General features: G+C 49.2%; 1 protein-coding gene across 4 annotated transcripts in view; it reads left to right on the top strand.

Annotated features, from left to right (window-relative positions):
- Positions 1-25,078, top strand: part of GAB3 (GRB2 associated binding protein 3) — a 69,416-nt gene that overhangs the window by 26,650 nt on the left and 17,688 nt on the right. For all 4 annotated transcript variants that reach the window (XM_076347358.1, XM_076347357.1, XM_076347355.1 and 1 more), the window contains exon 2: positions 20,394-20,697. In XM_076347358.1, the coding sequence (XP_076203473.1) occupies positions 20,394-20,697 (304 nt within the window). The remainder of the gene's footprint in view (positions 1-20,393; positions 20,698-25,078) is intronic.

Below are 25,078 nucleotides of genomic sequence, written 5' to 3' on the forward strand. Positions count from 1 at the left end.
TGGATTCCCAGGGATGCACGGGTTTGTTGGACTGTAGCTATTAGCTTCTTTCATGGTCGGGAAGAGAGCGGTCCAGCGCCTTTCTCCAGGTGTCCCCCTACCCCAGCCCAGTGCCAGAGCCGTCAGCCTAGCAAAGGCATTGAGGGTCCTCCTCCTCTTCAGCCAGACAGTTGGGCTGAAAACTTCTGACCTGGCAATGTCACTTTTAAAGGCTGCTAAAAGTCAGTTAAAGATGTAACAAAAAAGATGCAGAAGACTGTTAAAGATGCAGGGAAAGCAGAGCAGTCCTCCCTCACCTCAGCCTCGGTGTCTGCCCAGCGTCACTGACTGCGCTGGCTGCGTTCGGAGGCAGAGGAAAGCTGGAGGAGGAGGGGGAAGCTTGCACAACTATTACTTGCTCTCATCATCCCAAAGGATCAATTTTCAGACCATTACCTACTTTCCCACACATGCAGACACACATACTTCACTGATCTGGAGAGGATTTATAAGTTAGCATCTGAGGAATAACTATCAATATATAGACACCATTTGCTTTAGGGGTTGTTAGCAGTTCTCCAGAAATGGCTAATGCTGAAACCCAGAAGCAGCCCAGGCCCGGTTGTCCTACTGGAGACAATGACAGCACAAAAAGTGCTATCAGCTTATTTTTCTCTAGGGCACATGTGGTGTCTTTGGGATCTTTTAAATCTGTCTTCAGCTTAGTCACAGAGCAGAGGCTTTCTCCGTTCCTAAGCCAGCTCGACAGACACAGCTATCTAGCAAGCCAGACTAGCCCTCTCCAGCACAATCGCAGGAAGTTATTCCAAGCCTCAGACAAATCCCATTTCTATCTCTGGAAGAGTAAAAGGTCAAAAAACACCAGGCTGTAGCTCTGCCAGCAATAGCAGCCCCAGCCGTCGCAGCGCCACGGCGGGGCTGAGCGGAGGGGAGCGCGAGCCCAGCGGCTGTGTCCCGCCACGGCTCTGCCCTCCTGGCAGGCCTGGTGGCTCCTGCCCACACGTCTCCAGGAGGAGGTGGAGGTGCATGGGGCTCCGAAAGGGCTTCACAGGCTGCATCCGTCCACAAGAAATCCCGGGAGAGGGAAGAAGGAAAGCGTAACTACCAGGTTACCAAAGCAGACTTTCTCTGGGAGTCAGCGGAGCCCTCTGATCCCGCCTACCATATTACTGGTGGCGTCCAGCCACATCCCCATCCTCTCCCAGCAATAGGCAGCTTAATTAGCACAAGCCCTGATTAGCTCTTGCCCTCTGCTTGCAGTGTACTAGCAAAACAGGAGGTTTCTAGGGCTCTCTGCAACTCTTCAGCAGCAGCCAGGTGCTCCAGAGCCAGCTCTCCAAGCTGCCCTGCCGTGGCCATGCCCGCCATGCAGTGCTTTGGACACTTTGCTGTTGCAGTGGCTGCTCCTGCAATCAAAGCAGGGACGTGAGGCGTAGTCTTTCATCATTCCTCACTGTTCTTGTAGGATTTCAGTAACAGCCTCTTCCCTCCTGTTGCTTCGCTGGCTTTTCTGCTTGGCTTTAGCAAAGAAGATACCTCATAACAATGCATACAATGGCCAGCCCACGGCCTGATGATTCAGAGCACGATGGGGCTACTCCACCCATAGTAAAAACTTGGGTGTGATTTTGAGAAACCCTTGCCTGGGGAGCTGGGAGGACTGCCGTGCCGGCCATGCCCCCCTCATCCCGGGGCAGGGGTTTGCTATCAAAGCTCTGCGGGTTGTGGTGATGTGAACCGCTGGGGATGGAGCTGCTCCTCCCTGAGGTTCTTCCCACTGAGCTGAAGAGCCCAGTCCTTTCTCTTTATGATCCCCGCAGTTTGTTTTGTATTTGTCCTTTTTACTTCAGCTTTCCTGCTCCTCCCGTTCCTGTCCTTCCAATTTTCTTGCCCGTTTGGGGCTCCCCTACTCTCCCTTTGAAAACACTTATTATTGCTCTACTTTTGCTTTGCTCCTAGGACATAAACACTCTTGAAATGACCCCTGTTTAAACACCGCCCTCATCCCTTCTCCCATCGCTACCTGCAAGCACCAACAGGCCTGTGATACCCACGTGCTGTCGCTCCCAAATTAACCAGGCAGGAGTCTAAATGGCAGAACCAGGGGGCAAAACATTGCCTGCCAAAATAGAATTGGATTTGAGTTGTCTTAAAAAAAGACCTGCAGTGACCTATAGCTCCTGTGTGCATGTGCAGAGCTACAGAGAATAGCACTTAAAAACAATGGTGGCTAAGGCCTGCATTGGTGCCGACACAGCTGTGAGCTGCGCTGTCCCCGCTGCTGTGGCACACTGTGACCTGCTGGCACCCAGGTACCTCATTTGGCCTGGAAATGTGTTTTAGTCACTTGCTGAAAAACCTTGCAGCTCCACTCCCCACCAGTGCTGGACAGCTTACTCTCCTCCAGGATATTCTATTCTTTATAAAAAGGGCTGAACTGATCCGCACAGCTCCCAAACACCACGTTTCAACTGAGGGCAGCAACAGGGAAAGTCTTATTTGTTTTTCTCTAATAGACTGAACACTGGGTTCAGCCCGGAGCCGAGGATGTTTCATACGGTTCCTTTGTTGTAAATCTGTCTGTCTCCACACCCTCCCTAAGACAAATGCTCTGAGCAGTGGTTTCTTTGCCAGTGCGAAGGCAGTGACTGTCAAGGATCTGCACTCTTTGAAGCAAGCTGAAAGCAAATTGTTGGGCACAAACCTTCAGTTATTTAACCATTCTGCGGCTGGGGCATCACTGGTGGGAGGAGGAGGAGAATTCGGTGTTGACGGGGAAGGGAGTGCAGTGCCCTCCATACAGGCAGGAGAGCCCTGTGGATTAAGTCTGCTTGTACATTCAGCTGATCAGGAAACGGTGATACCTGTGGAGAATTTGGAGTTTTCGTATGTCTACTTTGTGGTTTGAGCAGATCTCAGTGTATAAGGCTGTCGTGGCATTTCTGCTGTTAGTTTCTCTGTCTTCATGGATCTCTCCCATGGGATTAGAAGCAGTAAAACCCACTTAAAAACTGAAAATGAGGTTATAACATTTCAAAAAGCAGAGGAACTCCAAGCCAGCCTGAATTTCACTTCAGCTCCTGTTTTGCAGTTCAAGTTGACAGTGTCATGTTAGTGTTAGCATTAGCATCAGCCATGCTTACATTCGCTTCCTTCTGAAGCATATGCAAGCACTGCAGACGACGCAGAGGACTGTACACTTTCGGTTTTGAAGATTTATAAAATTTGGGCTGGGTGAGGTATGGTTTTAAGACCAACTGACAAACTCTTCCCATCAGAGGAAAGCAGAATGCAGACTTCATCTTCATTACCAACATCAAGAGGGGACCCTTTGCCCCGATGCAGCATGTGGCCTTGCCAGCTGGTTGGGATTGCGTCGTCCTGGGGAGCCCTGCAGCCTCACCAGGGCTGGAGCCAGATGTGCTTCAGGTGCCCCAGATGTGCTTCAGATGCTCCCCCGTTTCAGGGCACAGGGGGAGCAAATGTACAGGTATTTACACCAGGGCAGAAGGCATGTAGGTGGCCGTTGCACAGAGCTGGTGGCACTGACCTGCTGTGACCGGCCGTGAGGGGCTGCCCAAGGCGCAGGGGGGCTGTGAAGGCACCGTCACTCACAGGCGCTCAGGTGAGGCAGGGTAACGGGGAGGAAAGGGGATGGCCAAGGAGCTAGTGGAGCTCTTCGTATTCCCCACTTTCTTGCAGCCTTGACATAGAAGAGGGCGGCGAGTGGAGGTGTGACAGGCCCTGCCAGCCTCATGCTTGCAGGACACAGCAGCCTGGGTCCGAAGGATCCCTCATTTCTTTAGCTGCAGACACCGGGAAGGCGCGGGGAGGCATCTCGCCCTGCAGCAGCATCCTGTTTACCTCTGGGGAGCACCGATGCTGTGTCTTTCTCCAATGACGGTTCATTCAGCACCAGCAGCAGAGGCAGCGGGACATCCCCACACAGCAGCAGTCCAGTCTCGACACCTTCTCCTCCTCCCCGGTCCTTTCCCTCGCCGCCTCCAGGGAGCCCTGGCGCTCCCGCCCTGACCGGGGCGTGCAGCAGGGAGGCAGCCGGCAGCACACACGCAGAAAATGATGCAGTCTGTGACTGCATCCACGTCCTTACTGCTCCTTGGTGACCTCATTTTCTGGGTGTAGCTCAGAGTGCAAAAACCACCAAAAAAGGGGATAGGGAAGGGAGGAGAAGAGATAGAGAAGAAGTTGCAGAAAAGCAGAAATAAGCGCTGTAGTTTTGAAAATGACTGTGGAAAAACCCAGCTGGCTCATTATCCTCACTTTTGTAACAGTAACATTGATCCTATTTCACCATCCCACAAGCACATACTCTTCTGATAGTTTTACAGTTTAAAAAAGATTAAGATCCGGATAAGCTGCACAACACCACTGCCTTCAACCACATTTACCAGTTTACATTTACTAAGAATCTGGCTTTTGGTGTTTCATAGATTAGTGTTCTGACAGGTTGAAAAATTATAGAAAGGGAGCTATTACCCTTCTCCCACATTGCTCATATTTAAGATATTGCTGAGCACATTAATTGCACATTGTTCCCAATAGATCAAGCTGAACTTTCATTTCTGAAATCTGTTTTTACTCCCAAACTGTTCCACTATTTGTGGAGTTTGGCAGAGAGTTTTACTCCTGCTGTACTTGCAAAAAATCTGCATTACAAAATACTGACAACTGGCCAAACGTAACCCCAAAGAGAAGGCACCTGCTCAGGAAAGCTGGCCCATCCTTTTGCAAGCTGCAGTTTCACAGAGGAACTGGCACATTTTGGCCGTGCCTGAGGAGCGAGACAGCGTGCGAAGGCAGGCTTGCCAGCTCCCTCCAGCCTGGGCTGCTTTGGGGCAAGCCACACCACTCGAGTCTGTCATGACGCTGATATCACAGAAATGTCATCGTGCCATCGGTCACCTCACAGCAATGAACCGCTCTGGATGTGAAATCCTTGGGATTCTGCAGAAATGAGCGCTTTTTTCCTCTCTTTCTCTCCGTCCCATTTAGGGAGCCCCCGTTGCCCTCCCTGGCACGCAGCGGCCCTCCCAGGATTTCATGCCCATGGGACCCGGCCCTTCACGGCACAGGGAAGACCGCGGCTAGCTGGTGAGGAGCAACCGTGCTCCTGCCCTTCCCTTTCCCCATGGCCGGAGTGGGGAAGTACAGACACACACGCCGGCACAGGGTCAGGGTGGATAGTGGGGAGGCAGAGGCGGATGCGCAGCCAGGGAGGGCAACGCAGCGCATCGCACCTCATCATTTTAGAGCCGCGTTGAGTTTGGGCTTTCTACACCACGGAGGCAGCGGGACACCACCCAGTACTAGGTTAGGCACATTCCTGAGCGACACCGATCTGCTGCCCACAGGCCAGCAGGTAGGTAGCTGGTTTGGGGCATCCTGAACTCGCTGCCTGGGTGGTGCACTGCTGTGGCCACTTGAAACCCAGGCTGTCCAGGCAAAGCTGGTGTTTGGCAAGGCCGGGGGATTTCCTAGGAAATAAATCATGGTACGCAGTTGTTTTTAATGCTGCTGTGATCAGAGTGCAAGCCTGTAAATATGAAGGGTTACCAGAATTTGGACTGTTAAGGATAAAGTGTGCAATGTGCCAAATGTAATTGTTTTCCTTTTGCAGCCCGTTATATTCAGATGTTGAGGAAATGATTTAATATTTCTGAACACGTTGTGATTTCATCGTTTGGTTCAGCAAGGGAAGTTTCAGAAGCCATGCAAATTAAGATAAACATTAAATATGCTCTTAGTACTTCATTTGCCATGCTGATTTTTTTCTATAGCAGTGCTAAACAGGCTATGCCAGCCCAGGGCATGTGGATGTCTTCACATCGAGACAAAAGTTGCAGCAGTAACGGGGGACTGAAAAAACTTGACCTATATGTACTCGCAATTGGAAGGACCAGTCTCAGGAGGTGAAAAGAGAAAGGACTGAGGATGAGCGATACAGCTCAGGACCTGGGCGCGCAGTCCTGAGCCTGTGCCAGAGGCCACCGGGTTTGCGCCCCGGTGCTCATTCCCAGCTCCGCAGGCCAGTGTGAAGTAGGCAGAGCATGAAACGATACACTGCGAAAAAAAGCGCAGGTCTGCAGAATTTCACAGGCAGCATTGCCTTCCCACAGCGGAGCGGAGAAATGTGCAGTTATCTCCTCAGCATGGGAAGTTTACATGATGAATGTTTGGATACTCAAGCTGACTTTAACCAGCTGACTTTGTGAAATGCACCTAAAACGTGAAGGAAAGCGGAGCTCACAGGGTCTTATTTCTTCAAACCCTTAGCCCTGAAAACCCCGTTTTCTCGGACGAGACGCAGGGCGCAACGGCAACAAAAAAAAATTTCTGAAAAGTCAGAGAGAATTCTTAAACAAACAAAAGAAAACCTGGCACAGGGAGCATTGTTTATATTTTTCCTAACATTTATGTATTTTAAAATAAAAAATGACAGGCAGTGGATGCTGTATATTACGAGCCATATGAGTGATGAACACTTTTCCACAAACTAAGGAGAATGAAAAAATAATTCTAAAAATGTTTAAAAACCAGCACAGCCTCCTGTGAAGTGTAAAGCAGAGATTAATTTAAGACAGCTTTTAAAGAAGAAGAAAACCCAGTTCTGGAAATGTAACACTGCCTAGCAGAACACTTAAGGGTAAAACAACACAATTTAGTTGATGAAAAGACAGCTGAAAACAGCAGAACTGCAATCAAAATAGATTTTTAAATTCCTTAGCGTAGCTGGTTTTCTAATATTGTGCTTTGAAATGAGCAAATGGGTGTAAAACCAGCTATTGAGCACTTCCAGCCTCCCTTCAGTGTTGTGGAGGTTCAGCGCAACCCCCTCTAGAGGTAGCACGGGCCACCTAATATACCCCCCGCCCCGTAAAACACATTTGTACTTGCATACATGCACTATAGGAACAGACTTCATCCAACGCATTTCACCATGTGTTTTGGTTTGTGTCTTACCCACACTCTTAGTGTACTCTTTAATGCAATTGTGATATTTACTGAATAGGTCTGACAAATAACTCTTAGTTTATAATCTGGTTTGTTTTCTGTAAATATCCAGTGAGGGGCTCTGGCCGGTGATGAATGGCTTCGGCTGAGCATCTGAATCACCCAGCGCTGTTTCCAGTTTGAGACTGGAGAGATCCAATTTCTTGAATCGCGTTTCGGTGACAAATACGGACCTTTCCCAATTCCAGCTTATTTCATCATAATTCATTTGCTCGCTGGTCGTATTCTGACAGCCCTCGCAACGTGCCAGACACTCTCTGCTCCCGCAGGAGAGCTGGCAGCCTGCCCGTGGCGCCCGGCCTCGCGGGGTGCGCGCCCGCTGAAGCCAGCAGCGCTGCTGGGAGCCGAAATCCCCCACGGGCTCTGCCCCGCGTTGCTGTAAGAGCCGGTCGGTGTTTGCGCTGCATGCTACCTGCCCTGCCCAGGCGTGGCCAGGTTAACAGCTATGGGGGCAGCCTGCCTTCCCCCAAAATGAGGTCTTTTACCGTGCCTGAAGCCACCAGTAGACGTTTGCTCTCTAGCTGGAGAAAATTCAGTGTTGAGGGCAGCCTGTGTGTAACCCACAAAAACCAGGCTAGACCCATGAGGAGAGAGTTCATCTTCTGATGTGGTTGATAGAAAGGCTCCTCGTCAGTCCAGAGGCAGATTTTCTTTATTCAGATAATTCCTTCATATCGTGTTTCCATTTTTGGGAACCTCTGCATTTCTCGGAGCGTCCTGTCAAGAGGAGGACCCGGCCCCCTCAGAGCAAATGGGAGCTTTGCCGTTTGCATCAGTGGAGTTTAAATGTCACCGCAAAGGCTGGGTGGTTCCTGTGGGACTGATTTCAAGCCAGTACGTAGATCCCAGCGGAGATCTTCAGAGTCTGTACAGCTCAGAGCATGCAGTGAAATCAGTGCCCCCCTCCACATGCCTAAATCCAGAACTCATCCGGATACTAGATAGTTGCTATTACGATATTGGACCTATTTCTATTTTTCTTTCTATCTTTGTACATATGTCCAGAAAAGTTGGCTCTTATTTTCAACAAACGTGACCTGCTCTCTAAGACAAGTCCTCCCACACACGTGTGCCTCCTCCCTGTTTTTCTGCTTGCCTCCTGCACGCTTCCTTTCTCCAGGCAATTTTAGGAGTGAAATGAAGTGCAAAGGTCAAAGCCTTTGCAGCATGTAGCCGTGAATTCAGTAAGGATGTAAAAAAGAACAGTCCAGATTTGGCCCAAAGTGGATGTGGAGGGTACGTCTTTTTACTCCTGTGCGCACCAAGCTGGGAGATCAGCTGAGCTGCTGAGCAAAACCCTGAACGCGGGTTCATTTCCCTACATTGAACCACATTGTTATGGTCAGGCAAAAGTGTTACAGCGTAAATACTTGCGGCTTTTATTCTGATCCTGCTGGCTACTCTGGTTTTCTTCATGAGGTCCGACAGCGTGTTGTTGAAGGGTTTAGTTTAAAAAAAAAAATAAAAAGCAGTGTTGTGGTCCCCTACGAAAAGAGTCACTTTGCCCAATTTCCTGTTTATGTTCCTTCTCTTCGGAGCCGTGGCATCATGTGAGCACAGACAGTTATAGATAGGCTGCGTGACTGTTGCTGACCTCACACCACATGTTCAGTTAACAAGGTGAAACAGCAAAATTTGTTCTGTTTGTGTAAAGAATACTGAGAAAACTGCCAGTTCCAAGTAAAATAGAGGGAGAGGGACTCCCGATAGCCCGAGGCAGGGCGCAACCTCCAGGCAGATCTTTCTGGTCTGTAACTGCTTTGCACATCTGTATTTACATGTTTACATTGTGCTTGTGAGTTACAAGAAAGGGGATTAGCCCCAACTCTATTTCTTTCCTTAGCGAAGCAGGTTTGGAGTCCTTCCATAAAAGCTATTAGTTTAGCAAATTTGCTCAAAATTTGTCTAAACTTCAGTCCCTTTGGTATATACATTTTCCTATACTTGCTCCCAAAAATGACTGAAAACTCTTGTGACTTAGCTAGCTTCAGTCATCCAGCAGACTATTATGCCCAGCATTTGTATTCCAGAACTGTTGTGCCTTAAACAACCTGGGGGCAACCTAATTTTTATTGTTCAAGATACTTTATTAATCAAGTATCCGTGCAGAGCCTTTTAAAAATCCTTTAAGATTATGCAAGACTTTTGGATTAAAGCCATGCTAAGAAATCAAAATTTACCTCTATTTAAGTTTATATTTTATTACTATGTTAGTATTAAAGAATTTATTGTGAACAAGTCAGAGAGATCTTAACGGTTTCCAGGCCATTTTACACAAGTAGTTTTCATGTAACAGTCGGAATCCCTATCGTGCGGCATGAGGTTTCAGTGGCACTTTTCCCACTAACAGAAAACAAAGTTATGTTGTTAAATCCAGGAAGACCTGTATCACTGTGTTAGTTTCTCCTTTCTCCCTGTTTTCAACTCGCTTCTATAAGAAGCCCAATCCTCCATCCTGAGAAATCAGAATTTTATTTTCTAACTGACCAGAGGCGTGGCACTAAGCCAGACCAGCGGTTTTCTGTCCGTCGACCTCTGCCACCTTCAACAGGTAGATTAGGATTTCAGATGGAAAAGTTGCACCGTAGATTGGTCAAAGCCAAATGCACGGATGCGAGCGCATACCTGTGGGTGTACGGATAAGCATCCTGATTATCTGGAACGCGGCGTAACTTCAGAGGCAGGTGTATCCCTGTGACAGGTGAATGAATCAGAACATATGCAGCATGTAATGAGCAGGTACCAGTTGTCAAGTGCTTTAGGATTTAAAGGAGAAAAAAAGCACTCCAGAAATTAAGCCGCGTTCAGGGTGATAATAATAATGTCATTTTAGATACTACACATAAATATGCTGTGAGGGAATATGGAACTAAAACTCTTGGCTAGCTGGCGAGGCTGTAAACATCCTCATGTAAAGAGTCCTGCCTGTAAGTCTTCACTGTCAGGGACCTTAAATGCCTGCAAAAATGTAGCAGCAGTCAGAAGGTGTCATTTGGGGGGCAGCTTAAAGGAATTAATGTTTCACTGTGCCTGCCCTCAGGAAGGAAAAAATGTGCCAGAGGAGAGGAGCGCTCTGGGTGGGAGGAGATGCTTGAATGGCTTTAATCACTTCAGTGCTGTCTTCTGCTGCTGGGACCTCTACTCTGAGCTGCAACCTACTTTACATCCCCATTAAAGGCGAAAAAGACAGACAAAATGAAATGGAGAGTGTGAGGATGCTCACGATGTGAGTCAGTGTCCACCCCTGGCTGCCCCAGCAGTTTGATACCCCCCACCCGGCGTCACGGCTGCTCGGGCTGCAGCATGCAGGGATCCAGGCGGGACGGGGTCCGCTTGCCTGCCCCGGGCAGGGACGAGGCCAGCTGGCCAAAATCAGCTTCCCCTCCACCCAGGGCTTTTGCTCACCCATCACAGGTTCATTTTGATGAGAGCTGGTGGCGCAGTGGAAGCGCTGGCAGCCCAGGCAGCGGGTGGCCAGCCCGGGGCCGAGCATTGCAATGAGCATTGCGGCTGCTTGGGCTCTGCCCCACCTGGAGGCTTCCCAAGCTTGTGTGGATTTCACGCCGCAGCTGGCTTTCTTTTCCTTAGCTTGATTTTTCATCGGTTCTCCAGATCCCTTTGGGTGCTGCTTTATAATGACGCCGAGTCACAAAAATTTCGGTTGCTTCCTGAAGGCGTGTGAGACTGTCTTTACTGTCTTATTAGTCCCAATGAAACACAGCCAAGTGCAGTGGGGGAGTTACTTTATTTATTTATTAATACCAACTGTGTCTTTTTACTGGCGCCCTGCAGATGCTGTCGAGATTGCTGGCTGGCTCTGGTCGCTTGGTGCTCCTGACAAACCCCACTCAGCCGCAAGCCTCTCCCTGGGAGGTGCAGCCCTCCAGGGCATGGCTGGGTTTCTGCCCTGTGGTGGCAGTTAGCTGTAATTTCATAATGACTGGTCCTTATGCTTTCTATAAATGAGCTCAAAGGGGCCTGCGCATATTTGCAGGGCAGCTGTTAACAAGAAAAGCGCCAAGCTTTCAGCACCACTGCTGTCAAAATAGGAGGAAGAATAGAGAAGTCATGCCCTGGGCTGACAATGGGGAGGGTGGCTTATTTACTTCGTGCCTGTGTCAGGATTTCACTGTTAAATGAATCCACTGAAATAGGATTGCCATCCTGCCATCCCTTCTTCGGTGTTTTGTTGCTATGGATTTCACAGGTAAGGCTTTATCGGCCCAGAGGCATTTCCATAGCCGCGGGACACTAGGAAGCAGTGAGCTCTGCAAAGCATTGGCGAGGACAGTTGGATCCTGCCTGCACCGTGTGCCCCAGGGCAGGGCAGGGCAGGCAGGCAGCGCTGCGAAGCCATTTGACACGTTTCAGTCGCCCCAGGCGACATGGAGCCGCGGTGTTTTTCTGGTGTGGCAGGGTTTGTTGTAGCTCAGATCAAAACCGGTGAATTCTTCCCCGTAGCAAGATCTTGTGGGATGAGATGCCCCGTCAGCATCTTCCCCTGCAAAGCTCAGGGACCCATCCAGGGGGCATGACCGCAGCACCGGCATTTCTTTTCTGTGGGAGAGCCCCTTGAGACCCACCTACCAGGAGCCATGGGGAAAGCGAGAAGAGGACAGCAGCACTGCTCCCCTTCAGCCAGCAACGTCTTGTCGAGCAATTCCTACTTGCATGAGGAGCAAGGGGATGCTCTGTCACCTTGCCCGTGTCCTCGGAGGAAACCTCTAATCAGAATGTTTGGGAGAAGCACAGTTCTCGGTTCTTTACTGCTCTTACTAAAGGACGGGAGGACATGAGTGAAATGACATTTCTTCATCCAAGTCTCTGCCTCCTTCCTCCCTCCCCAAAATGCAGTGGTGTTATCATTAATTTTACTTTCAGAACTTGTTTTCTTATCTTCCACAAGGTTTTTAAGAACTTAGAACTCCCAAGTTTTTAGGTCACTATGACTTTGACCCTTCATGCCCAAACAAACCCATTAGCTTTACAAAGAATCTGCATGTTTATTAAATAGCAGTGACTCATTCTGTTGCAGATGTTTGTATATGTAAAGCACCATAAATATTATGGATTAGGATGTAGACTAGGCAGTGGGAATGGGTGTAGGTTAGCAGGCAACATATGACTCTGGGACTTTTTCTCCTTTTTTTTAGTGTGCGTTATTTTTTCTTCACAAACCACAGGTTTCTTTTTGTGAGAAACAGAAACAAAGGAAACCTCTCTGCTTCTACAGGACGTCATCTTAGATGCTTTATTACAAAGCTTTCATTGCAGTTACAGCACAGGAAATTTTTTGGTTAGTGTTTTTAGTCAATTAATGTATCTGTATCACCTTGAAAGGAAGAAGGTACTTCCCCTTCCACTATGCACCCCTTGCATCTCCTCCGAGGAAGACTCATGCTGACTTTCTTGAAACAAGATTCATTTAGAGTCACACTGAAACTACAACTATCAGAAAGACAAGTGACTCAATAAATGACTCACGACTCAGCAGATGAAAATACAGTGTTAGACTGTAGTCTGTCCTGAACTCATCGTGTGATGGTCCTTTGCACAGGATGAGCCAGACCATTTGTGCTGGTCTGGGCTGAAAGTTGTTTTCCCGCCATAGCTGCGCCCTAAACCTTGAGAAAACAGAGCTGTAGTGGGCATGAACAGGCAGGGGAAGGGAGAGCTGATGCCTTTCCAGCACCCACGGGAATGCGCCTCAGCTCCGGGCACCCAAGCGAAGGGAGAAAAACTGCAGAAAATTTCTCCTTCTGCTCTCTAGGTTAAATAGAATTACATGCCTGTGGAGGCAGAGGAAGGCCCTAAGGGAGGAGCATTCCTCTCTGAAATTGAATATTTATTGATTTTTCTTTCCCAGCCATAAACTATGAGTTTCAGCCTCTCACTGCTGAAGAAGTTTGTGAGATCTGAGTAGAAAATAAGGGAAACCAGACAGCAAGGGAGACAAAATCCAAGAGAAGCGTTAAACCAGTGGGTGATGGGCAATGAGCTCAGCTGCTCCCAGAGCGCTGCACGGGGACACACTGGAAGGGACAAGCAGGCAGCTTCATTAGGGAGAGATTTGTTATGCAGAGCTGATGGGAGCTGCAGACCAACAGCCACAACTGAAATAGCAAAACCATAACTCCAGCTGGGGACAGGCTGGGTGGTTTAAGAGGTCTTTTTCATCTCAGATTTCTGCGAGTGAGTTAATCGAGCACTATTACCAAGCAATGCAGGCTACAGAGTAGAAGGCATGAGCCCTTCTGCAAGAGTCTCGCAGTCCGAGGAGCGTGAGCTCCATGGGGTGGGCCCTTTTCTCTTGAAAGAGTGGCACGAAGAGCTCCCAGCAATGTCCTTGGCTCTTTGAACGTGAGGATGCTTGCTGGGAGCTGGGGCCTGACTCCTTCCTCCTTCCTGATGCACAGGTCCCTCTTGCAGGGACCGTACTCTGCAGTTCCAACACCTCCCACTCTGCGTAGGCGGGGGAAACTCTTAACTTATATGGTCTTAATAGGCTTAGACATCAGCTGCTTACAAACCTGTCTACACATGAATTTTAACTTCCTCTTTTAAGTCATTTATAGGAAATGCTATGAAGTTCCGCCTAATTTTTTTTCCCCAAAAATATGTTTAAAAATTGTTCTTTAAAAAAGAGGCAAGCTTTGAAAACTTGTGTCTCAAGTACTGGCACTTCTGCGGGACTATTATCCTGCAGCTCTGCTAGTTTTCTAGCCCCAAGGATGCCTTGCAGCTCAAGGCAGCCGAACCGCAGCGAGTAGCAGGAGGAGCACTGTACACACAGGCGCTCCCAGCCCTCAGCCAGCCACGGGAGGGAAGCCGTGCCAGACCCTCCTCTGGTGGGATTTGCTGCTTTCTCTTTCCAAGGGAGTTTGCGGGATGAGAGCAATCCCAAATGTTCAGACCTTTCACAGTCCTCCCCATCACTGAGCTCTCGAACTCTTCTTTCGGCGTCAGACCTCCCCGCAGCAGGCCTGGGGACGAGCACATGTCCTTTGCCCAGAAGCATGGCTGCAAGGCCGCCAGGCAGGCGCGGAATCGGTACACATCCGCTGTTCATTCTGCTTCCCCTTGCCATCCCCTTTGCTGCATTCCGTAAAATGAAGGTTATCCTCATGGGGGAGTCATGGGCATTAATTTAGCTGGTAAAGAATTTCAAGTTTGTTGGCTATTCTGTGTTTTGTTATTAAAACCAGAATAAATCAAAAACACACAGGACAAATTATATTTCAGGCCAATTTACCTCATTTAGCTTGTATGTGCTCTAATTAATTATTTAGATCTCAGATACTGGATATTTTGTACATAAAAATGAAAACATGGTCCTCAGACAGAAGGTAAGTGATGAAGGTCCTTTGCTAAACCTTTCCCATGCAGGCGCTCAGCTCCCATTCTGGCCTTGTTTACCAGATAGCTGTTTTTTCAGCACGTAGGTTTGCTCGTGGCCTGTCTTATCTGACATTGCTGCGGTGGAGCAAACATTTGCATGTAATAGCAGCCCTTTTTAAACCTCACACCACTTATTCAGCAGAAGCAGAGACGTCAGATTGTGGAAGTAGTGATAGCTTTCTTAGAAACCCTACTGAAATGGAAACAGAGCTATTCCTCTTCCCTTCAGAAGTGGCTCTGGAATTCCCAAAGTGAAAAATTCAGGAGCAAGAAGAAAACACTGATAGCTTGTCTTGCACAGAGCAACATGCTGGCGTCCGACCAACGCTGCTGCAAATTCTTTCTTCCTTTTGGCACCGAACTATTCCACTTACGAAGGGCAGATGAAAATTGTTCTAGATTTATGTTGGCTCTTGTCTGATTGTAGTTGTGCTTTTCTGATAAAGCCTTCTCTCTAATGCTAACAAAGCTTTGGAGGACATGTAAACATATCATCGTATCATTCCTTCATCAAGAAGGAACTAATTTCAAGAGGCCCCCAAATAAATGTAATATTTCTTCTGGATGCGTAGATCCTTTCCATAGTGTAAGTGAGGAGCCTAGGCTGAATCCCAGGAATTGGTTCCTATTTAAGTATATAGGTTACTTCATCTCAACCATGGGAGTGCAATCTTTCACCCTTAAATTGATCCAAATTCTCTTGTAAATTTGGCAGTGTGTGCAGCTCCAGACTAAATATTGTCAGATACTATTGACTCTGATCAGCTGAAATAAATCCCTGCTCGCCGCAGCCCCACCGCTCTGGCCCTGCTGGCTCCTCGGGTGCCCCCACCAGCCTCGAGCCTCTGCAGGGGCTCAAAGGTGCTCTCTAGCCCGATACCGGCACCCCACAGCAGAGAAACTGGTCCCCTGGGCACCGGCTCGTGGTAATAGCGACTGTGCCTTACAAACTGTGAGGAGGAAGGTATTGCAGCAGCACAGGGATGCAGGTTGATCCTGCACACAGTGCTGCCCGGGACAGGAGGGAGCAGGGAGCAGAGCTCCTTGCTGTACCATGGGGTGTTGGCACAGCACACCCTTCCCCAGCAAGGGGTCCGCGAGCCGTGGGGAGCCCCCTCCAGCCCCAGACAGGTGCTCAGCACCTTGCGTTGTGGTGCCGGCACGGGCACAGCTTCTGGTTTGGGTGACTGATGGGGAAGGGAAGGAAGGCACACGCCACACCACACTGCGTCCTGGTCTGTGGGCGAAGATCACGCTGCAAAGACAGAAAACCAGGGATGGCAGGAAGAACCGTAACAGGGGAAGGAGGAGGCGGCCTTGTGACTGGTAAATGGTAAAAAGAAAACTACCGAGAGCGTACAACTATGTAAAACCCCACCATGCTCTGCTATGGGCTGGGGCTGGGGTGGGCACTGGAAAGGAGCTGCCATGGGGCACGACTGCCTGCCTTGCAGGGCAGGGGCTGGGAGGTGCCAGGCACCCTCTGCGCCTCTGGCCTGGGGCTGAGGAGCCCTGGCCCCTGCTCCGGCAGAGTGGACCGCTGCCTGGGTCCCTGCGAGCTAAAAACTGCTGCTGCCGTCTTGTCTGGCCAAGGCCTGCCACAGCTGGGCTCCCAGCGACTCCAGTGTGCTGCATCCACTTCCCCTGGGGAAAGGAGACATGTAGCTCATTGCAGGCAAATGCCAGGAAAATGAGGAGAGGATATTTGACTCTTGGAGATAAAAGCCTCATGCTGAAAGGTGTGCCAAAACCCCTGCTTTGCCTACGCCACGGAGCAGGGCGAGTCCTGTGTATTGGCAATGGCAAACCTGCTCATGTCCGTTTGCAGGCAAGCTGTGAGTGTCTCAAAAACTCGGCGCATTGTACACTCAGCATTGTAGGATAAGCAAAAATGTTTTGGAGTACAACATTTTGCGAGTAAAGGCACATATCGGTGAAAGTTTCAGAATGGAAATGAGCCACTGGGGGGAGACAGTGACGGCACTGGGTATGTCAAATGGGAGAAGAGGTGCAAAAGATGGTCCTTCAACCCTACCCACGCAGGTAGCTATGTTGGTAGCTGATGCCACTTTCCTCCTAGAGAGTGGAGGGAAAAAAAAGGAGCCCGGAGAGGTGAGGTGCAAGTGCACTGTGTGTGTGTGGATGCAGTCTGATGGTACAACGAAGCTGATGTTAAGAGCAAGCACCCAGGGAAAGAGCTGGTCCCGTCCCCTCCCACCCTCCTACCCCCTTCCTGGTGATGGCCTGCCTGCACCCAGGCAAGGTTGGGTGCTGGGGCACCGGGCTGGCAGCGCTCCCATTTCCCAGTGTGGGATGAGGCGGCTTCTGCTCCTTTTGCTCCCCAAGACGGCTCCCTTTGGTGGCAGGCAAGGAGCAGCCCTGGCACGGGGCAGCAGGCGAGCTCACCGGGCAGTGCCGGCAAACGCCCCATCGGCCAGGCTGCACCATCGCCCTGCGCCGCTGCCACCCTGCTGTGGCACCCGCACTGATTTCAAGGGGGGTTGAGTGTATTGAGTGTATTAAATGTCTTTGAAGATCTGAGCCTGCGAGTGCTGATTCACCCACGCTGCTGACTCAGGCTGCGCCTATTTAAAAGCTGCTGTCCCTCGGCTCCAGGTCCAGCAGCGGGTCAGCAGCATGGGCAGGGTATTTGCTCCGGTCCCTGCAGCTCACAGCAAGATACCACCATCGGTTTCAGAGTACATTAATATTTGGGGCAATGAACGGCGGCAGACAAGGGCTCTTAGCTTGTCCGAGCTTGTGGTATCACCAAAGGGCAACCTTTGGTTCCTTTGGCAAAGGAACCAAAGTTCCTCTGTCCCTCTCCACCCCCCACCTTCCTGCATGTTTCCTACAGCTCACGTGTTACCCCCACAAGAAAAAACTACTCTGTTTTCAGCCAGACAGGGTGCTAGGTGGCTGCACGGGCCCTGCCACGAGCCTGGGGAGGGCAGTGAGGGTGGCGGTGCAGGAGATGGAGAGGGGAGGCCCACCCTTCCAAAGGGCAGTGCAGATTTGGGCAGCTATCTGGCATTATTTCCCCTCAGCCCTGTTTTCATGGCTGCCCAGCTATGATAGCCAGTGTTTTCTCACACAGCCTCGGCCCTGCTCTCCTCTCCCATCATAAGCCGCACTGACTGGGCACCTCTCCATCTCCAGTCTCACAGCGCCAGCCAGACGATAAGCCTGATCAAATTGTGTATCTGCAGGGAAACAGGTTATCAGGCAGCTTCTTGGCTAGTACAAAACCAAAAACAGCAGAGCCACAGCCACTCACACCACGCCGAAGCCAGCCTTCGCCTCCGAACAGAGGGACCGTGAGCTTTTCGGCAAAGCACAGCTGCAGTTTTCTCTTTCCTCTTACTGGCTGCCCGGGTTGTGCTGAAACTACAGACCCCTTTAGACTCATGAAAATTAAAATGCTAAGGAAATGGGGACAGGTACTGGGCCATCCTGCCTAAGGGTGTTGTACCGGCCACCAGCAGGTAGCCCTGAGCTGGTCCCGGCCTCGGGGCTGAGCTCCCACCTCCCCACAGCTGCGTGGGTGCCAGCTAGGCAGGGTGTCCCCAGCTGCTCTCCCGTCCCGTCCCCTCCTCAGCTTGCTCATATGCAGGTGATTTCCATCCAATTTCCATCAGAAGGAGCCAGGTGTATTTAAGCTGCAGGGCTGGCAGCATTGGGGAAGGAGTGAGAAGTGGTCTATGTAGTCTTGGGGGAGAGCTGATGGCTCCTTCGCCTCTCTGTCTCAGCAGCCTGCTTCTCTGGGAGGCGAAGGAGCAGGTCTTGTTTGGCTTATACCTCCTGAAGCATTTCTCTTTTGTTGTTTAGGGGTGAGAGTGTGTTAGGGGATGTGGCCTTTCTGTCCTGATGTGTTTGTGGAGTGTGCATTAAGCCTGTGTGGCACTTGGATTGCCGGTGGCAGAGGCGTGGACTCTTTCTGGGACTATACATGTGAGATACCTGCTGGGCTGTATTCCACTGCTGAAGCTTGCTAGTCAGGAAAGTGTTTTCTCCATTAAACATTTTTCCTTTGTTTCTATTTCCTTTGAGGGGGTGTGTGTTCTTTTTTTTTTCCCTGGCTCCCACAAAATTAGACTTGTCTGAGATATCTCAGTAATCTGTTTTTTCTAGCTACTTTCAACAGAGACCAAATCACTTTCAAACCTCAACAGGTCATGAGGGCAAGACTTAATTTTCTTTGTGCAATACACTTAGCACCTCACCTCTGCTTCCTGTTTATTCCTGATGTGAGCCCCCCCCTCCTTGAAAACCCCTCCTTTACACAGGCTGGTATGTGCTTGTTCAGCCTTGCAAGAGCTGCCTCATGATACTTCATTCTCTGGTCCCTGTATATTGTTTTCGAAGAATCTTTTGCTTTCAAAATAGGTTAAGGTACTGCCAGGCTGAACAGACTTACTTCTAGATAAACTTTTGGATGAATATTGACAGACTGTGCAAAGCTTGCTACACTGCAAGGAAGTCTCTTTTGAGTAGGAAAAAAAGCTTTTTTTTGACAAACAATTGTTGCTATTTTTTGTTGATCATGTTAACTATCACCATGCCCACGGGAGCTCAGTGTCAGCGAAATCTGTAGTGCCTGTATTGATCCTAAACTGTGCCAGTAAGGACTCTTCCATCTTAGTGAAAACATCCTGAACTCAGTTATTTTGCCTTAAGGCTGGATGGTTGGCTGTCTTTAAACTGACAGACAGATCCACTCTTTGCAAAATGAGCATGATTTTTAACTCGAACGCAAGCTATCACCTAGGTTTACATCATTGTGACAAGTCATTTTGCCAAGAGCACTTGAATAAGATTCAGGTAGGGAGGTTGTGGTTGTTGTTCAGATGTTTCTTTAATGAGCTTTTAACTCTTATGAAGGCAATTAAAACAGCCGGTGGGTGTATAGCTATTGGAGGTACCTGGGCAGCGCGTGAGCCCCTGCACCCTTCTCTAGCTGCCATCAGAGCTGGGGCAGCTGCAGCCTTAGCTTCAGCTGCTCCCTGGTAGCCGCCCGGGCCTCGCTGGTTTGGGCATGGCTTTATCCAACACAGTTTTTAAGGAGTTTGGTAAGGGGGAAGCTTCTAATGTCTTATTTCAGCTTTTCTCCGTGGAACAGAACTTCAGGGTGGATTTCTTCTGGCCCTCAAAGTAAGTGTGTTGGTGACAGCTGTAGTCAACATGGAGGCGCTTATACTATTGATGAACAAAAACAGCTGCTGGAAAAAAGGGAAAAGATGTTATTTTGTTCCTAGAAACTTGCATATAGCTTTATAAAGTGATGCTGCATCTCAGTCCTGCCAGGACTTCATTTAAGCCTGTATGGGACACGTACCTTCAGTCACAAGGGTCTAAAAGACACTAGTGCTTATCAGTTTGGGTTGATGGTCACTTGAAGCAGTGTCTGTGTAAATAGATGTCCTTCTGTAAGTTTTGGGAGTTTCCTGTTTTAACTTTTTAGCACTACAACTCCCTTAAGGTTTGCTCTGGACTTTCAGAAGTAACTGGCAGCTCATTAACAGCTTTTTATTAGCACTGAAAACCATGGGAGGGAAGCTGCACTGGTCATCTGGAGGCCTTGTCTTTGCTAGGCAAAAGGTGCTTGTTGCCAGGTATTAGCTCATGTACTGCAACACAGGGTGCAGTCCTAGGCGTCTTCATTTCACAAAGAAAAATGTGTTAGAACCTCTTCTATAGATGAGATGGTGAAGTATGAGATCATTTCGATTACACCATGCTGGCAGGCTGAGAGTGAGAGGAGGGGAGAAGTCTTGTTCCTCTTGACCTCCAAAGGGACAACCCTTTGCCTTTTTCCCTATCACAAATCCAAGCTGATAGCAAGCACTTCAAATCAAAGTCACGATTTGGCCATCTTATCAAAACAACTATAAAACCTGAAGGAAAATTTGATTTGATATATTATGTGATTGGCACTAAAAGAGCCCCGTTTGTACCATTTGCAGGCATGGCGGAAGCGCTGGTTCGTGCTGCGCAGAGGCCGCATGAGCGGGAACCCAGATGTGCTGGAGTACTACAGGAACAACCATTCCAAAAAACCCATTCGGATCATCGACCTCAACGAGTGCGAAGTGCTGAAGCACTCGGGGCCCAACTTCATCAGGAAAGAATTTCAGAACAACTTCGTCTTCATTGTGAGAACCACCTACCGCACCTTCTACCTGGTAGCCAAAACTGAGGAGGAGATGCAGATCTGGGTGCACAACATCAGCCAGATCTGTAACTTTGGACATCTAGAAGATGGCACAGGTAGGATCATGCTTGTCTTGGGGGTTGGGAGGATGATCTTTGTCTGGGCTCCTCCACAGCAGCACCCAGGGTGAGAGGAAGCATGGACCTTGCTGGCTGGTTGAGTTGGGCAGGTGGTGTGGGACTCTGTTTCTTACAGCTCCACACAGCACTGAGATGCTGCTAAACCCTGATTTGCAAGTTATCAGGGATCTTGTTTCTGCTGGGTAGAAATAATAGCTGGCCGCTTGGTCTCACTTTGATGAAGTGATTCCTGCTAGAATAACCAGCAGGTCCTTAATAAGAAAAGGTACTGTTTATGTGAAAAGCTGACTGACTGTTATCTTCTGGGGCCGTTTATTTCATTGCATGTCCCATATTTATTTAGTTTGGCTTAATGTAAGACACCTGTTCTGGGAGAGTGTCCTGCAAAACTCGCATTTTCTCAGGCTTTGCTGGATGTGGAATGTGCACAGACTTGGGTGGATACGCACATACATAAATCAATGACAAAAATACTGAGCTGTCTTAGTCTATTAGTGAGAAGAAAAGTAAAGAAAAGGCAGAAGACAGGAGAGCGTTAGAAGTGTGTGTCTAGACTTAAGAGATGGTCCTGCCAGTGAAGCATAAAGTCAGCCTGTTTTGCCAGGACCTACACCTGTATATACTCAGCAGGGTGAATGTCTTGGAAAGCTTCCAAGAATTAACCACTCCAAGATGGATGTAGCCAGTAATTGAAGTCGGGACCTGTATCATCATTAACTTCCCTTTCAAATGAGACAATCGGGCTCAGAAAACAGCAATCTGTCTTTCCCTTGACATTTCCAAGGGGCAGATACAGCAGCAATTTGAGAGCTTCATAGGAAGTGAGTCAGAACGAAGTCCTTCACCATGGTAAAAGGTAGTGCAAAAGCAGAAGAGGGTGGTGATGGAGGGACTCGATCCCAAGGGCAGTAATATGTTTGGGGGTATCATAGTGTGGCTGGGCAGATTATCCTGCCATGGTCCCTGTGCTGCTGCGCTCAGGCTGCTACTGGTGTCTGCAACTGCCGCATAGCCATACCATTACCTTGTAACTTGAAAGGAAACAAAAGGCCATGGTGAAATGTTTTATTTTAATCTGTCGTGGTTCCTGGCCTTCTTTAATCTTCTCTTCAGTAGTTCATTCTGAGGGGATATGGGAGTGGAAAGAGCACTGCAGTGGTCCTGTTATAAATGTGATGTCTGCTCTCTTCCCATTCACTTTAGAGACCACCAGGAAAATGTGCTGACATATTTTTATGTGCCAGTACAAGCTGCCCATGAATGCAACTTGCAAACTAGAGCTGGTAGCTTTGAGGGATTGGAGTCAATAGCCCTTTGGAACTTGGACATAATTAGGGATATTCAGTAACCCCCTTCCTGCTGATCTGCCCTTGTTGACACTGAGATGTTGGTCTTGCATTGCTACTTCTGGTGCAGTATTATTTTAGATATAATTTTACCAATTACTCTGAAATGTAGGTAAGTCTTTCCATGCAAAACAGAAAAGAGAAAAATAATGTGTCTCTCAAATCTGTATGCAGACTTCTGCTGGCACTGTGATGAGGATGTGCATAGGGAGATGTGATCTGTGACCGAGGAGCTAAGGCAGTGGCTGTCCCCAGGATAGATGCATTTATACTGGGAAATGTCTGTTCTGTTACGCTGGTACAGTGCAGCGTTGCTTGTAAGACTTATACATGGGCAATACTCAGAGTATTACACAGTGGTATTTCTCTCCCAGCGAATACTGCTAGTGTAGAAACTGACGGATGAGAAGTGACAACTCTTGGTGTGGCAGTTGGGAAAGCTGACGTCCCAGCTTTCCGCTCTGTTCAAGGCAGGTATTAACCCCCAAGAAGTTCAACAGTGCAGAGCATTTGCCTTGGTTCAGTATAAAGTCTGGCACCTGAACGTACAGCCCTTGTCACAGACTGTGTAAGCTAAGCTTCCAGACATGCACTTACCGTATCTCTAATGGTGAATAGCTCATAAGATCTCCTGTTTACCGTGCAGTTCATGCTGGTGAGGTCAGGTCTGGGGTGTATTCAGGTCAGGCTGCAGGGCACATCCAGATCCTCTGATTTAAATCTGCACAGTTCCACAGGTTGCACATAACATTTCAAACAGTTGCTAATTGCTTCAGCTTTTTGGAAGCACATAAATCCCCCAAGAGCCTGTAGGTTTAAACAAATTACCCTTAAAAATTAACATAAGAAGAGAAAAGCTCTATTAAATGCCATATGCTTTTTTAACTTGAATGCTACTGTGTTAAAAAAATAATAGTCCCTGAAATGAATCATCAAAAGAAAGACACATCAATTGCAGGAAATTTTAATAAGCTGTTCTGTGTATTAAAATGAATCTCAAAGCCAATATTATATTGTGAAATCAATCACTGTTAATCCTTGCATCTCTGAATATTTGCTGCAACTTTGAGGCCAAAACCAAATCTGCTGCTTTCTCTGCTTAATGCACAGAAAGTGCAGCCACGAGTTTACGCAGTGACTCAGCTGTAAACACCGTCCCATTGTTCCCAGTTAGTCCCCTCCAGTAGCAAAGAAGCTGGACGAACAGCCAGGTCCTAGTCATCAGAGGCCTCCGGTCTGACATGTAAGCAGCCAGATGCAGACCAAAGTTAGCAAAACCACGGCTGGCCCTGTGAGGACAGCTTTTTAGTCAACAAGAGAGGGGACGGCTGAGAGACTAAGGCGAAATGCAAGCTCCAGGCAGATGTCAGGAAGCACCTGGGAGGGCGGCTGTTGGGAAGGACTTGCCAGCAGCAATCATCACGCTGCAGCACTCGGCTGCCACAAGAAACTGTGCCACTGGCTGTGCTGAAAATGACGGGTGAGCTGGCACCTTCAGGGGAGTCAGCTGGAGGAGAGAGGAAGAGGCCTCCCTCCATATTTTCTTACCATTTCTATGTAAAATCTTGCTTCTACCTCTGGTGAAGGCTCCCAGTAGGGACCTTTCATCTTGGGTTCCCTCTTCACTTCTTCCACAGGCTCCAGGTATTGTTACACATCCCATGTAAACGCCTTGCTCCTTCCAGATGCAGCCCTTACTTGAAGGTCCCTGCCGATCTCCATCTCTCCCCTGTTGCTCTACTCTCTCCCACAGCACCCAGGGCCACAGTGCAGCCTGATGTCCCCGGGGAGGCCCCCTCACTGGTGCCTTCCCTGCACAGTGCATGGACCAGGACGTTGGCAGGGTCATCCTAAGTGACAGGTTACCCTTGGGTCCCTCTTGGCTGCTGGCAGTTGGATTAGAGCATTTCTGCTCCTCCACCTCTCCCTTTTACCTCTAGTTGCTCTGTTGTTCACACCCATCCTTGCCCATTGCTGGGACCTTCTCCCTTTTTGCCTGCTCCTCTGATGGTTTCTTTGCCTCCTTAAATGTCTCTCCCTCTTTTTTTTCCTCTTGCCAATGTGCACAGACCCTGCCCCCCATGGCATGGGGATGGTTTGATTTCCCCAGGAGCTTGCTGCAGCCACACTGGGAAGCATCTCTCCCAGCCAGGGCAGCATGCTGGGAGCAAGGGGAGCCAGGACCACTGCACTGAGGGACTACCTGGAGGGGACTGTGCTCTCCTTGCAGAGACACTTTCTCCTGAGCGTCTTCACTTCATTTCCCCCCTCTGTTCCCGTACAAAGTGGGGCAGGCAGTGTCCTGGCAGGCTTGCTCACGGCAGCACCTGGCCCTTGCACAGGAGTTCAGGGGAGGTGTGACAGCTCCTCCCAGCCCATGCTGGAGGACAGGCACTGGGGCTACTCCCTCCACACTCCCCTCTCAGTGGGAGGAAATCCCTTCTCAGCTGCATGGACTCAAGGCTGCCCTTTAATGTCAGGCTCTGGCCCCTGGCCAGGAGGGGTGGGTGGCATTTCTACCTCCTTGGTATGGCCATGCAGCCTGGTGGGGGTTTGCTGTGAGCAGGACCCCCCTATTTCACTGTGTCCCTGCACTGCTGTTGCACCATAATGATTTTTGGGGAGTGGGCTGGGGTCTGTAGCAGGAGGGAGAAGCCCTCTGTTTCTTCAAGCAATGGCCCTGCAATGACAGGGAAAGTCACGAGATTTTTTTGGGTTAGTGCCCACCGAAGCAGTTATTTTGGCAGCCAAAGCCTCCTGCTGTCTCTCTGGCAAAGGGGAGGGCAGGCACCAAACCTATTCTCTGCCTTCTCACTGTTGAAAGTGGCCATGCATAATTTATTCTACCCAGCTGCTGTCGTGGTACAACTTTAATGCACACTGATTCGGTTACCAGCAGGGCTGGCAGGGACAGGGACGGTCTGTTAGGAGCTGGCTGCAGGTCCCTGAGCCCCTGAAGGTTAGAAAAGGGCAGGTCTGCGCTGTCCCCATCCCTCCCTCCTGTTCACAAC

Source organism: Aptenodytes patagonicus, chromosome 9 (genome assembly GCF_965638725.1).
Source record: "Aptenodytes patagonicus chromosome 9, bAptPat1.pri.cur, whole genome shotgun sequence".
NCBI classification, from domain to species: Eukaryota; Metazoa; Chordata; class Aves; order Sphenisciformes; family Spheniscidae; genus Aptenodytes; species Aptenodytes patagonicus.